This window comes from Microcebus murinus, chromosome 7 (genome assembly GCF_040939455.1).
Source record: "Microcebus murinus isolate Inina chromosome 7, M.murinus_Inina_mat1.0, whole genome shotgun sequence".
Taxonomy (NCBI): domain Eukaryota; kingdom Metazoa; phylum Chordata; class Mammalia; order Primates; family Cheirogaleidae; genus Microcebus; species Microcebus murinus.
The window spans coordinates 22,085,885-22,100,714 of record NC_134110.1 but is presented as its reverse complement, the minus strand read 5'-3'; the positions used below and the strand labels follow the sequence as shown (position 1 = coordinate 22,100,714).

The following is a 14,830-nucleotide window of genomic DNA, read 5'->3' as shown; positions in this document are numbered from 1 at the left end:
GCTGTTGGGTTAGGCTGCATGCTCTAAACCACCTCTGGGTGTTGGTTTCAAAGGCAGATTTGTTTATTAGAACCTGTCTTGCATTTTTGCCCTCCAGAGGTCGATTTGGAACTTGAGTGGCAGTCTATTCCAAAGTTTGATTCTCAAAGGCTTTGTTATACATTTTTGGATGATGTCCAGGTATGCATGGCTTATGGGTGAGCCCAGGAATTCATAAACAGCATCATGGGGCCAGTTAGCCAAGCTTCTCCCTCTTCATAATCTTCCCAGTACCTTCTATGCCTCAGGAATCCCGCATCAGCCCTCTGGCGATAGAGCCGGAGTTCGAGTTACCTTGTTCTGCCTTGTATTTTCTGTACCTTCACCCATGTCCCTGGCCAAGTCGTGGCGGGACAGAAGGAACAAAGTACCACAGCTTCTCTGATAGACAAGGAGGTTCATCCTCACCTCCTCCAGCAGCAGGCGGGCCTGCCGCTGCTGCCCCTGCACAGCTACTGTAGCAAAATTGCCTCGGACTGAGGTCAAGAGAATAGAGGAAGAAAAATAAATAACAGTGGGGATTTCCTCCGGCTTCTCTGAGCCTGCGGAGCTCCCTTTCTTCCTCCTCAAGCCAGAGCTAGAGGGCTTCTCCTGGAGCTCTCTCTGTCCCTGCCACAGAGCCCACTTCCGGGTGCCTGGATGCCTTGGGGCAATCCAGGGGCTTCTAGAGTGAAAATGGAAACCTCAGCACCCTTCAGCATCCTTGGCACTGACTTCTTCCATCCAGCTGCCACTTTTAATTCCAGACTTCTCAGATCATTGCCCCTTTATCCTGCCAAGCAGAACCGGCCTTGTCAGAGCTCTAAGCTCAGGACTGGGGAACTCCTCGTTCCTGCATGACATCCCACGGGCTTTCCCCAGTTACCACTGCCCCGAAAGCAAATTCTCTCTCTCCTCTCCAACACGGTGGCACATCTGGCTTCTGATTCTCTGTGGTTGTGTGTCCAGCTGCCTGCCTTTTGCCCCAAGGGCAATGACTGTGACATCAGTCTTCTTTGCTGTAGTCTCAGTTTTCTGAATACAAAAGGTCCTCAGTAAGCGTTTGTTGGTTTCCACAGTGCGTTGTAGGGAACTGACTGGTCGCTACTCAGTGAGCTCGCTGTCTGCAGAGCCCAGAAGCCCCTCCAGTCTGCAGAAGTGTGTGGTCCTGGAGGACGTCTGCTCCCGCGGGCCTCTGGTGCCCCTCTCTGATTCCTAGTGCAGGTTCTCCAGTAGCTTTTCCTCTTCTCTGGAATTCAGATCCAGTTTTGCCAATTGAAAGCCTCAGTAATTATGCTTTATTTTGTCATTTGCTGATAGAACTGGAGAGCTTAGGGAGAACACTGGTAATCACATTTCTTTAGGGGTTATTAACGTAAGGCTTTCGAAGAGCTTTGCGCCCTACTGTTGCTACCTCGGTAGGAAACAAGAAAGGTTAGGTAAGGGGCTCAGGGAACTATGGAGAAGTGTGTAGACGGCTTTCTGTCTAACCGACCAGCAGTCTGGCGGTCATCCGGTCAGGACTCCCAAAGTGGAGACATTCCATTCCAGCCTCTGCACTGTGTCCTGGGCGTTCAAGTAGAATTGCATAGAAACCTAGACCAGTTTGTTCTCTTCTGCCTGGACTGTCATCCACTTCAGCTGACCGTCACGGTGTCCCGAGGCCGGGCCTTTGGGCAGCCAGATGCCACAGCCTGCAGCCCTGGAAGGTGTCAGCCCCAGAGGCGTTGAGGGGCGGCGCAGTGCATGGCGGGGCTCTGAGCAAACCGCATCACCCTCTCGTGCCGTTTCAGGAAGCATGTGCAGCCCTGCTGGACCAGTGCCTACGCTACGTGCAGTCTAGGGGCCTCCACAGCAGCCCCGAGAAGACGGAAAGCAAAGTGAGCGTGGGGTTCTCCCCTCTCTGCCCAACCCCCACGTCCACTGCCTCCAACCCCAGCCCAAGCCTCGTGATTGATGGGCGAAGTCTGGCCTATGCCCTTGAGAAAAACCTGGAGGACAAGTTTCTCTTCCTTGCCAAACAATGCCGGTCAGTCCTCTGCTGTCGGTCAACACCTCTGCAGAAGAGCATGGTGGTGAAGCTGGTCAGAAGCAAGCTCAAGGCCATGACCCTGGCCATAGGCAAGTATCCAGGTGGCCCCTGCAGCCGTCCCTATCAGCTGCTTTCTCCCAACACAACTCGAATTTCCGATACCCTTCCATGCTACACCATAAGATGGAAAAACACTTCCTTTTTGTTTTTTCTATTTATAAAATCATACCCAGTGTGATAAAGCAGGCAGCATGTTCTGAATATAAAGTTTACATTGGAAAGCCACAAAACACAGCAACAGCAGTTACAGGTACACATTGCGAGGTCGGTAATACATTGCTAGTTTAAGAAGACGGGGTGGAGCTTATACTATCTCTTGAGAGACAAGACAGTAGAGATCTGCCAGTCCCAGGCACTCCAGGCCACAGCAGAGGCTTCTGCATGCTCAGCCTTAGCCCACACAGACTTAGAAAGAAGGCCGTTTGCAGGTGCTTTGGCCTCTGAGTCTCCAGGGGTCCTAGGCCTTATAGTGGCATAAGGACCCTGAGACTTGGTGGCGATCCAAATTCCCATTGCCTCTTGTCAGCTGAACTTTGCTGATCATTCAAAGACAACCATCTAATTAAATAAGTCCATCCTAAGATATGAATCACTGCTCAATTTTACATCATTTACTTGAGAACTGTGTATATAATGGTGGCTTCTCCTTCAGACACTGTTGGCCTGGAGAGCCTTCTAGCCTCTTCTTCCGTGATGGAGTGGTAGTCACTTGCCTCCTCCTGGAGCATCCTTTCCGCCCTCCTGTGGTTGAGGTGGCATCTCCAGCACAGGTTCAGAGACTCAGCAGTGCCACCACCTGGTGAAGCCCAGGAAAGAGGTGGTGGCCACAATCCCCAGTTGCCCAAAAATGTGGTGTCCCTGGAAATATAATCTACTCCTAGGTGAGAGTGGGCTCTGACATAAAGTATCCTCACCAATCAATCAATCAACAATAATAGCAGCATTTTCTGCAAAGGGTCTGTGACAGCACTGCTTATTGAAAAGGAGATTGCTACCCTATTACAGTGGGCACCTCACCTTGCCCAGGGAGACCACCATAGACCCTGAGATGTGGGGGTGAGGAGGAGAGAGTCCATTTTTCATGGAGACCTGACCCTGCACACCTGAGGGCTGTGCTATCTGCTCAGGAGATGCACAGGTGGCATGGGCTTGTGCCCAGGAAGCAGGAGGGAACTGAACAGCCATGGCCCCTGGTCTAGGCTGAGGGAAGACAGGCAGCTCCTTTAGACATGGGTCCCTCCCTGGAGTGGCTTCATGTGCCTGGAGTGTCCTTTGGGTTTCTTGGACAGGTGTTCTAGGCAGGAACTGAGGAGGGTCTGCGGGCTGGCTGGCACCTCTCGCCACCCACCCTCCCCCTCTGAGCATCAGTGTCTGTGCCAGAAACGTGAGCACAGATCAGCTGGATTAAGACATGAATGATAACCAGGTTATTCCCACCTGGTCAGTGTCTGGCCCAGCCACTTGATTTCTGGTGTCTGGTGATCATTTACAAAATGGAAGGAAAGTCTTGGCTGGCTAAAAAGAAAAGAAAAAACAAAAAGGGCATCTCAAAAAGGAAATAAAGAGTAATGGCCCATCAGAACATTAGCATATTGCTTTGCTCATGAGTTAAAGCATCATGTACCTACTCCTCAGCGTCCCGAGGTTTCTAACTTAGAGAGCATCACTGCGCACCACAGCTCACTTCCAATGGGACATTCTGGAGAAGGCTGTGCAGATTTGTATTGCTTCACAAAATTTCAGTTTGTCAAATATTGCCTGATCACCCATGTTAGGGACCAACCTAATAAAGAACAGAAAAATCACAGGAAAGGGACATCCTGTAGCCATGGCATGAGTCACTCTGACTTTGTATGTCTGCTCCTTTGGCCACTTGTGCAGCTTGGGATGTTTGCTGTGCTTTGGCCGTTCTGCTGCTCAGTTCCAAGAATGGTTACTGCATGTCTCTGCTTGCCTTGTCATACCCTCCAACCTGTCCCCGGTGTTCCTAAACATTTTCTGTCAACAGCTTGACAGAATAAATAGAAACTCTCCTTTGTTGCACCCCCAGAGGGCCCAGAAGGGAACACAATGGCTAATATACTGGCCGGTTGCCAGGGTACAGAAAGAGCTCTGTAGTTTGCTGAGTGGCAGGTAACCCCCTTCCTTTAGTTTAGAAACTGCTCTGTCAGTGTGCATTGAGTAGCCTTGGCTCCCTGACTGGGGTAGTTCAGTCACTGTAGTAATGACAAAGATGATGGTGGCATCTTTCATGGTGCCAGACACATGGAAGGGCTTTATCAGCATGTAAGAGCCAACCCTGTGGAGCGATTGCCACGTGAGCAGGCGGCCCGGCACCAGCCTGCTCTCTGAAACATCCCTCAGAGCGCTGGCAGTGCCAGACTTCACACTGTGCTGTTCTGACTGCTTAACTCAATTCTCCCGGGACAGATGCCACCCTGTCTTCTCCCTGGTCTTCCCTGCAGCTCTCTCACAGGACTCGGTCCCACAGGGACCCCGGGAGAAGACATCGGGTTGATTTGATCCTGTGCATCCCAACTCAAACGGTTCTCCCTGCCTGTGCTGTCTCTAGGTGATGGAGCCAATGACGTCAGCATGATCCAGGTGGCAGATGTGGGTGTGGGAATCTCGGGCCAGGAGGGCATGCAGGTAAAGACCCGTTGGCTGTTCTGTGGGGCCAAGTGGTCCTGTTGGCCTCTTGTCCTGTCACGTCGTGAGCTGTCCCAGTTTCCTCTGGGCTCCGTCTGAGCAAGCTAAAGGGTTGGCCCTCAACCGGGCTGACGTTCAGTATGACCACTAAGCTTATTTATGAAGCCATGTGCAATAAACACGTCTTCCTGTGTTACAAGCGTATTTTTGTGAAATAAATGGTTCAGAGAGAAGCAGGGTGAGTCATCGCCTTCTGTCTGGCTTTTGATGGCTCATCCCTGGAAGGCGCTTTTTACTGTTCCTGGACACGTAGTGATACCATTTGAAAAAATGACTTTGCTGTAGGTGGACACCTGGTGTTGCCATAAAAATGGAAGGTAGCCGTCTTAACTCACGTGAAAACTCAGCTCTGCATTTTCATCTGTCACTGTCTGTTCTCTACGTGCAATTCAGATGTTGAAATGAGTTCATTAAAAATGTGCTTCTTTTGGATGTAGTATTACAGCCATTTCCAACATTTGATTATGTTTGAATGACAGCATTTTTAACATGGTAGATACGTTAGGGAACAATTCGTCCAGTGTCCTTGTAAACATCAGGATGTTGACCTCCCTTTATTGATGTTTGATTCATTCATTGATTCATTCATTCAATCAGTAATTATTTATTGGGCCTCTGTGTCAGGCCTCTGCAGCACCCATGAATTTTCTTACTTACTCGATGTTAAAATAACAGTGCAATGGTAGGTGCCACGCTAGAAGCACAGTAGTTCCATCTTGGGCCCATCCTCAGCACTTTCCTTGCTGTCCTCCTGCCTTTGCCAGACTTGAATCACTGTGTTCTGTTACTCGTACATTTTCCCCTTCCTTCGTGAAGTTGAAAATGGAGCCCACATCTGACTCACTCTCTGTCTTCACAGCACTGTGCACAGGGGGAAGCTCAAGAAACGTTTGCTGAATGAATGAACTAAACAGTTAGTTCATTCTGACTTTGTCGACAATTGCCCGTTTTCACTATTTTCTATAGTGAAAAGCTGACAAGGGCAATGACCTGCCAGCTTTGTGGGCAGAGAAATTCGACAAGTGAAAACCTTTTGTAACAAAGATTGGAATGTTGAGCGTGTGGCTGGGGAGAAGCCTGAGCCACCAGCCCTGCTCCCCTCCCCAGAGTGGGAGCGCCAGGCCCAGGCCCTGGGACTGTGGGAGAGGTGGGACTGTGAGATGCCAAGTAGGTGGAGACGTAGCTTGAATGCGTGTAACTTACTAGGAGGATGTTGCTGGGCGCTTCTGTATCTATTTAAAGCTGCACGTCTTTATCGGGGATGTGCTATATACAATGGTGACAGCGCTTGACGCCTTTTCTTATTGTTCTATGCGCTCAGGTTTCCTAGGTGACTAGGTCCCTGTTGCTTGCATTTTAGTCCACTAAGCGAAGGGACACTGCTGAACCCTTTGAGAGACGGCCTGCAGCATGCTGAGGCAGGAAGGATGTCAGGGGCCAGAGCTGAGCCCCCAAAGATGAGCCACAAGGAGCCAGGAGCTCCCCGGCACAGCCAAGCTGGGGGAGGCCATCCCAGGCAGGGAGTGAGCAGGAGATTCTGCAGCTCCCGATAAGCTCGGTCTTCCTGGGCTCATCTGGTCCTCTGTGTGTTGCATACCCCACAGAGCCGGGCGCTGACTAGGGACCAGGGCTGCAGAGTGGTCACAACATCCCCAATTCTGTCTCTCATAGAATTTCCAGAAAAGCTGGGAGTGTTTGGTTCAGAAGATTGATGTTCTAAGGTTTCAAACTTTTGAGTTGTGTTTAATGATGTTATTATAATATTTCAAGCCTACCACACGAGGCATAATTTCCTGTTTATGTGCCATAGGAAGATCAGTTACATGTTAAAGGCAGATTGATGTTGATGTTTTTGTGTAGAATAATCCTCTGAAGGTAAGAAATCTAGCTCTTTCTGCCATTTTGTTTGGGATTTTTTCCAAATAAAGAAATTCATCATATGATGAGGTTTCACGTCATTCTGGGGACAAAAAGTATCATTTGATGGCATTTGTCTGGCCCAGTTAGCCTAATGGTGTAAGCATAATGCTCAGAGAAGTGCAGGGGAAGCTCAGGTGTCCTTCCTGTCTGTAAAGGAAACATGCCGTCTCCACTCCTTCCTGCTCCCCATCCACTGCGCACAGCCGGTATCCTGGGATGGGGTACACGGGAGGCCGGCCTTGCCATCACCTGTGGCTCCTGTGGAGAAAGACCCCAAATGCACCTCCCAGGATGACCAATGTCTGTCTCTGTTGCATACAGAAGGAGCAACTTCAGTTCCTCTCTGCACGGAGATTGTGGTGTGATTGAGAGGAAAATAACCTCTGAGGGTAGAGAAAGAAACTTCATGCTTCTCTGTGTCTTTTGACTTGTTAAAAAACAGCATGAAAAATAAAAAGCAAAACCTTTTAAAATCCTTCAATTACATATATTTGAAACGCTGAACTACTCCCCTATGGTGACATCCCGACCCCCCGTGTTTGGTGAGGTTGAATTGTAAATTGGACAGTAAGGGAGCAGCTGATGGTGACACAAGCCTCGGGAGGCTGCCCGAGGAACACTCGCACTGTGTTCAAAACCAGATTTTTCCTTCTGTATTTTGGCCTCACATTTTGGGGGAGAGAGGACAGGCCTCATGCCAAGGGAGGCACTGCCGTGCCAGTGACAGGCATGCCTCTCCCTTTCAAGGCAGTGATGGCCAGCGACTTTGCCGTGCCGAGATTCCGCTACCTGGAGAGACTCTTGATTGTTCACGGACATTGGTGCTATTCCCGACTTGCCAACATGGTGCTGTACTTCTTCTACAAAAACACGGTAGGTATTTGGGTATTTGACACCTGTCTTTATTTGGATGGAAAGGCCCAATGCTCATAGGCCCATCACCTGAATGAGGGTGGCAGGCCACCCCATACCTCCCACCCACTCCATCCCCCTGGCCTTTGTGAGTTTCCCCCAGTCCTGGCCTGGCCCTGCACCCCCTGGGCTCAGAGTCTAACTGATGGGCATGTGAGAGCAGCTGCACCTCTGAGGGGAGCCGCAGTGGAAACAGGTAGATAACACTAGAAAGTCCACTTACAGCTTCAGAACGAGAAGTCATAGAATCAGGAGGCCAATAGTTTGCACAAGGTCACACAGCTAAGTGTTTGAGGCTGCCTTCACCCAGGCCACTGTCACTGGCTCCAAAGCTCTTAACCACACTGTCCACGTGCTTCCCAGGAGCACATGCTGCTGCGGGCTGCGCAAATGGGAGTCCCCTAGCCAGCGCTTCCTCTAGAGTAGACGGCGACAATCACACAATAAGAAGCAAGGCCGGGCGCGGTGGCTCACGCCTGTAACCCTAGCACTCTGGGAGGCCGAGGTGGGCGGATTGCTCAAGATCAGGAGTTCGAAACCAGCCTGAGCAAGAGTGAGACCCCGTCTCTACTATAAATAGAAAGAAATTAATTGGCCAACTAATATATATATATGTGTATATATATTTAAAGTTAGCCAGGCATGGTGGCACACGCCTGTAGTCCCAGCCACTCGGGAGGCTGAGGCAGAAGGATTGCTTGAGCCCAGGAGTTTGAGGTTGCTGTGAGCTAGGCTGACGCCACGGCAACAAAGCGAGACTCTGTCTCAAAAAAAAGAAGAAGAAGAAGAAGCATGCATGGTGGTTCTAGGACCAGAATGAGGGACTTAGTCACACCCAGTGACCTCTGTCATGGAACATGCCTACACCAGGCCAGGTGGGAGAGTCCCCGGGTCAGGGAGACTTGGACTGAGCAGGAAGCAGACTGCCTGACAGGCCTTGCCACACTCTCCTGGGCTTGCAGGGCAGGCAGGTCCCTCTCTGGCCATCTCAGTCTGTAGCTAAATTGACCCTCCTTGAAGTCACAGCCAAGTTGGCTGGAAACAATTCTGTTTCTCTGGGGGCTGTGACTGCAGGTCCCTGACCCATTTCATTGGCTCTTGATGTTTAACTCTTAGTTCTGTCATTACTACATCTTTGGCAGATGGGCCTCTTCATAGCCCTGCAGGTTGGACCATGTGGCCATCTGAGAACCTTACCCCACTTAAAAGAGATTTCTAGATATTTTGTTGAGGAGTTGCTGGGTTGCGACTTGTGGCTCTTGCCTCTGATAGTTCACAGCTGAATGTAGAACAAGGGGATAAAATAAATAAACTCTTGGGATCAGTGACCTTCCAGAGTAGTCCCATAAATGTAGCTGTCTTGACACCAGATCTCCAATGTCCAGACCATCCTGTGCTCTTTTGAAAAGAGTAAAATAAAATAAGTGAAAAGGTGTATTCTTTTTCCAATTCCATATAAAAGTCTCTATTTATCTAACTATGCTGCCATGAACACACTGCTCATTCATGTTCTTGTTTGCTCTGAAGGCCACACCTGCCTTTCTTTTCCCACCTCTTCCGCCTCTTTAGTCTCACCCAGTTTTCAAAACGTCTTCTAGTAAATGAATACAGATGCTCAGAGCCAATCAGGGCATGTCTAATATGATAGGTTTGGTCCTAGAAATTAATTCAGATTAGGTTCTGCCAGGGACTGTATCTGCAGAAGCCCATACCCTGCCACCCTTGTTGCTGGCTCACGAGTCCTTTCCCCCGACGCCCTGGCATTGTCTCCGCAGCACGGAGAGACCTCAAGTGCACAGTTGCAAGCCTAGAGGTTCCCAGCTCCCTCGGGAGTGGACAGGGGAGTGGGGCTGGGTGGGGTGCAATTCCAGCCCCGTTTCCATAGCTCGTTGCTGTGGGATCTTGAGCAAGATATTTGCTGCCTTTGAAATTTTTTTAATCTTAAAAAACAAAACGTGAACTGAGCTAGCTGATCTCAGTAATTCCCAATTAAAATTGCTCAGAGTGAGAGGATGGTGAGAATGATGTGGGCCAAACCCTTCAGCAGTTCAGATGCAAACAAAGGCCAAAGTGGCCACCTGGACTAGGCACAGTCTCCTGCCTGCCACCGTGAGTCCCTCCTCATCAGAGGGCACAGGAGGGACAAGGGGGCCCCTGTTTGTTTTCCATAAAAATGCAGGGTCTTTGTTAACAAGCATTAATCCACGTGTGGAGTTCAAGGATAATCACTGTGCCTCCTAAAATGAGAAATTCATTAGTTTTAGGAATAAGTTGGCCATCCTTTCCAATAAATTGCAGAGAAGGAAAGTTTCCATAGCAACCGTGGTTTGGGAAGAAAGCTTTTTGGTACTACAGGGGGAAAAAAACCTCAGTTATCTAAGTACTTTTCTTCCTCTTGCGCTTGGCTCCATTTGCTCACCGATGACTCATGAGGCCAAGCCTGCGGGGGCGGGTGAGAGAAAGTCAGCATAGGAGTGAGAAAGGGAAGAAAGTCAATGGAAGAGAAATCCAGATTTGTCACTTTGCAGTGTGTAGGGGGAAAGTTGCATTTTAAGAGATTTAAATCATAGACTGAAACAGGACTCAGAGGATTATGTCGTGGTAGGTTTTATCAACATAGATTATCATTTCTTCTAATCATCACAACAAGCCATTTTCAGGTCAGTACACCGAAAGCTCAGAGAGGTTAAATGACTGAGTCAGGGTCAAAAAGGTAGATAGTTGCAGTTCCTGACCCCAAACCCAGGCATTGGGGTCCCCATCAGAGAATGTTCATCCACTGTATCATGTTTCCTTTTAGACTGTGCCTTTTATCCAGGCCATGACCCACCCCAGTCATGGTTGAACAGGTTGAGTTCATTACTCACACTATGACCATGATCAAGTCATTTAACATCCTGGAAACTCAATTTCCTTCTCTCTAAATGGGTTAAGAACACTGGCCCTGCTTGAGCTTCAAACAAGGGAAATAACTTCTAACACTAACGACATGCCATGGGCGAGCACTTGGAGTGTGGCAGGGACTCCAGTGAGTACTTTAAATGCTTTAGGTCCTTTAACCCTCACAACCACCAATCACTAAGTGTCTTTGGTATGCCCATGTCATAGATGAGGAAACTGAGAGGGCTTAAATGATCTATGCCAAGTTGCACAGCTACCAAGTGTAAGGATGCTTTGCAATAGCTAAACCGCCATGCGCCCCCCCCCCCATAAATGCATTCAGGCCACAGATATTCAAGGTCTAGTAATAGTGAAAAGAGGTCCGGCCCACTGAGCTGGGTCTAAAGAAGGCTGGTTCAGCCTCCCTGGGTCTCACTTTCCTATTTATAATGTCTATAACTCACCCTCTGGCAGAGTGCCCAGCAGGTAACAAAGGCTCGGTCAAGGCAGCAAGGTTGATATGGTCATTGGCTTTGCTATTGTCCTTGTGATGGAAGGAATTGTCCACTGCTCCTCATCAGAAAGGGCATGTGACTGAAGAGGAGATAGGATCAGAGATGTAGCCACAGATAGAATTTGTTTGAGGTCACAAACGGAGGAGGGAGGAAGTCCCAGGCTCTCTTGAAACATGAGCAGCCCTAGACTGCTTGTCGAGCTGTGATCTTGTTTGATGTTAATGATCTATGGCTCTTCAGCCACAAACCCTCATCCTTCCTGGGAATTCCCAGTTCCCTCTGCCAGCCCTTTCTGCCTAAGGGAATGAGGAGGGCATAGGGGAGGAAGAGGAGGAGGGGAAGACAGAGGCCAGCAGCAGGGCTCGAGGTTAGAGATGTCTTTGGAAGAAATCACTGTCTATGCACTTACTGTTTACATTAAACCTCACAGAACTCTTAGACCCCTTGGCTGAGAATCTGCAAGGATGACAAAAGTTCTCATTCTTCCCTCCTTGCTTTCAGATGTTTGTGGGCCTCCTGTTTTGGTTCCAGTTTTACTGTGGCTTCTCTGCATCTGCCATGATCGACCAGTGGTATCTAATCTTCTTCAATCTGCTCTTCTCATCACTTCCCCAGCTCGTGACTGGGGTGCTGGACAAGGATGTGCCGGCCCACGTGCTGCTGACCAAGCCGCAGCTCTATAGGAGCGGCCAGAACATGGAGGTAACATGCCCCTGAGTCTCTGTCCCCATCTCCTGCCCTCTGAGTTCACCTTCTAGAAAGGGCAAGTCCCCAAGCTCCCTTTAGAAGGACACCCTGAACAAACTGTTAAAATTCTAGCATCTGGCTTGTGGAAGGAGAAAAATGGGTGCTGTGTGCTTGACTCTGTGGTGTGTTAAGTGTCATGAGTGTCTCCACCCCAAGAGTTTCCAACAGCCCAAGGAAAGCCCACAAAGAGTCACAGGTGATCACTGAGGCCTGGGTAGGGATTTTTTTAAAGCAAGCTAGTAAAAGAAAAAAGTAATTTATTTTGAATGGGAATTAAGACAAATCCATAGGAAAGAACAAAGAGTTGTAGACACTGTGCACTTCCCTCTAGTCTCTTTGCTTTGTTTTTGTGTCCCAGGAATACCGACCACAAACGTTCTGGTTAAACATGGTAGATGCTGCCTTCCAGAGCCTGGTTTGCTTTTTTATTCCTTACCTGGTAAGTTGGCACCTGGCACGGTTTTTCCCATCAGCTGCACCTAGGGACCCACGGATACCAGATGCTGCTGTCTTTCAGGCCTACTACAATTCGGATGTGGACCTGTTCACCTGGGGGACCCCCATCACGGCCATCGCACTGTTCACCTTCCTACTTCACCTGGGTATTGAAACCAGAACTTGGGTAAGGGTCACCTGCTCGGGCACATACAATAGGGTGGTGATGCTGCAGGGCCCACACTTCCCTGCAGGTTCCATGAGACCTAGCAGGTATTTCTGAGCAGCCAGGAGACTGCAAAGCCCACCCCACGGTGATGAGAAAGAAACTGACACAAATCCAAGCCCCCTGGTGCGTGGGGCACCTGAGCAGCGCTGTGCTGCTTCTCCCCTTCTTTCCCTCCTTCTCCACCACACCCACCCCTTCCCTCTCATCCTGCCCTCCCACCCGGCACTGCTCACGGCCTGTGTGTGTCTCAGGCTGCTCCACAGGTTCCTGAGGCTTCCGTAAGCCCCACCAGCCGCCCGTGAGAAAGACCCCAGTTTTTACTAAGCCCTGAGAACACGAGCCCACTCACTGATGACTGGTGAATTTTTGTCTGTCTCTTTTCTCAGACCTGGCTCAACTGGATCACCTGTGGCTTCAGTATCCTTTTGTTTTTCGCTGTGGCTTTGATTTACAATGCTTCTTGTGCAGCGTGCTACCCTCCATCTAACCCCTATTGGACTATGCAGACGCTACTGGGCGACCCTCTGTTTTACTTGACTTGCCTCATAGCACCTGTCACCGCGCTGCTACCCAGGTGCGTATGAGAGGTGGCTGGTGCCCCTGAGTGAGCTCCAAGAACACCTGCCCTGCTTTTGCCTTGTGTGAGTCTCCGGAAGCCCAGAGGCACCACCTGCAGCAACAGCTAACTTTTTTTAATGTGCTCTTTCCAGATTATTTTTCAAAGCTCTCCAGGGAAGCCTATTCCCCACCCCGCTGCAGCTGGGACGCCGGTCAGCCAGCAAGAGACTCAACATTCCCAAAGAGACCTTTGCTCAGGGATGCCTCGAGGGAGACCTGAGAACTGAGCACTCAGTGGGGAGGACCACCAGCTCCTCTGCGTCCCTGCCCCGGGACTGTGTCTCCCAGGACTGTACCTCCCAGGCATCTTGGCACACACAGCAGCCAGCCTACTCCCCAGAGGCCAGTGGGGGGCGCAGCGTGGTGGACAACAGTGTGCCATTGAGGGATGACACCGTACTGGAAGGGCTGAGTGCGCAGTCCCCGGGCTCCTCCACGTGGGGGGCAGCTGTTCCAGAAGGGTGTCCCGAGGAGTCCAAGGTGAAATCCACCAGTGCTGGCAGGGTGGCCCCCCTGTCGTCCCTCTTCAACCTGCCCAACTTCAGCTCCATCAACTGGATTTCTTCCCTGTCGCTGGTCAGCGGGCTGGGGAGTGTCCTACAGTTCTCCCGAAGCAGTTTGCAGATGGACAAGCAGGACGGGGATTTCCTGTCCAGGCCCCCTCAGGCAGAGCAGGACTTAAGGGGACAGACCACGGACTACTTCTAGGAGCACCTTCAAGGGGTCACAGCTGACTGGCTGCCATGGAAACCTTGATTTCAAGGCCTTTTTTGATATATATAACATAGATGTTAATATTATTTATGTTTATTATTTGCACAGAAGAGTTCTAGGGAGATGTATTTTTAAATGTTTCCGAGGCTAACACAGGAAACAAGAGGTACCAAAAAAGAAAGTTTATTTTTTAAGGTTCTAAGTAGAGTATATTGAAAAGAAAAATAAGAGCTTTAACATATATAAAAAATTTAAAAAAGAATGACACTTGAAAAGTGTGTTTAGATTTATTTTTTCATCTCATTTTGTAAGAAAATGCGGTATGGTTTGTTTTCTTCAATGTGCATGACCTTTGCTTTCCCCGAGTATAAATGTGGGACTGAGCACAGTGAACTTGGGCAGGTGGGGACGCAGACAGGGGCGAGCACAGGCGACAGGGCAGCGCACACGGCCCCCAGAGGCAGGTCCCACTGGCTTCTCATTCTACCCACGTGGGAGGCCTGGGGCTCCACTTCACCCAGCAAAGGGAAAGTGAGACCTCAAGAAAAATTCATGTGTGGAGTTCATTCCAACATTCAGTTTTCCACAGGCGTTTCACAAAAATCGCTTTGTGGGTATGACAGCCCTTATGTAGTGTTTTGCCTGTTAAAATCATAACAAGCAATAAACAACCTTCACTTTGCAAAGAGAGTGTGTCCTGCTACCACTGTTGTATGAAGTGATTAATATCTGACCTCAAAAAATATGTTCTGCATGCCACAGAGCACTTCCTTAGGGTGAGTCTTTTTAGACACTGTCAGCTTGGTGACACAGGCTCCACTGTCACTGCACAGTCTGTTGTACCATGGCACCCTGCACCAGGCCATCGGCACCCTCAGGCCCTTCCTGCCCGGGGGCTAGGCTGCTCAAGTGTGTGTCCCCAGGCATTTGTCTGATGAGCCATCAGGTCTGTCCCTATAGAAAAGCAAAGGGGCCCGGTGCGGTGGCTCACACCTGTAATCCTAGCGCTCTGGGAGGCTGAGGTGGGCGGATTGCTCGAGG

General features: G+C 49.8%; 1 protein-coding gene across 2 annotated transcripts in view; it reads left to right on the top strand.

Annotated features, from left to right (window-relative positions):
- ATP10A (ATPase phospholipid transporting 10A (putative)) overlaps window positions 1–14,475 on the top strand; it is a 152,460-nt gene extending 137,985 nt beyond the window's left edge. Inside the window, exons 14-21 of one of the 2 annotated variants that reach the window (XM_076004887.1) lie at window positions 1,812–2,139; window positions 4,683–4,759; window positions 7,487–7,612; window positions 11,662–11,748; window positions 12,152–12,232; window positions 12,311–12,415; window positions 12,844–13,031; window positions 13,168–14,475. In XM_076004887.1, the coding sequence (XP_075861002.1) occupies window positions 1,812–2,139; window positions 4,683–4,759; window positions 7,487–7,612; window positions 11,662–11,748; window positions 12,152–12,232; window positions 12,311–12,415; window positions 12,844–13,031; window positions 13,168–13,783 (1,608 nt within the window). In that variant the 3' untranslated portion in view covers window positions 13,784–14,475. Of the gene's footprint in view, window positions 1–1,811; window positions 2,140–4,682; window positions 4,760–7,486; window positions 7,613–11,547; window positions 11,749–12,151; window positions 12,233–12,310; window positions 12,416–12,843; window positions 13,032–13,167 lie in introns of both variants that reach the window. The other variant, XM_012760152.3, reaches the window with a different exon arrangement.
- The last annotated feature ends 355 nt before the right edge of the window (window positions 14,476–14,830 follow it).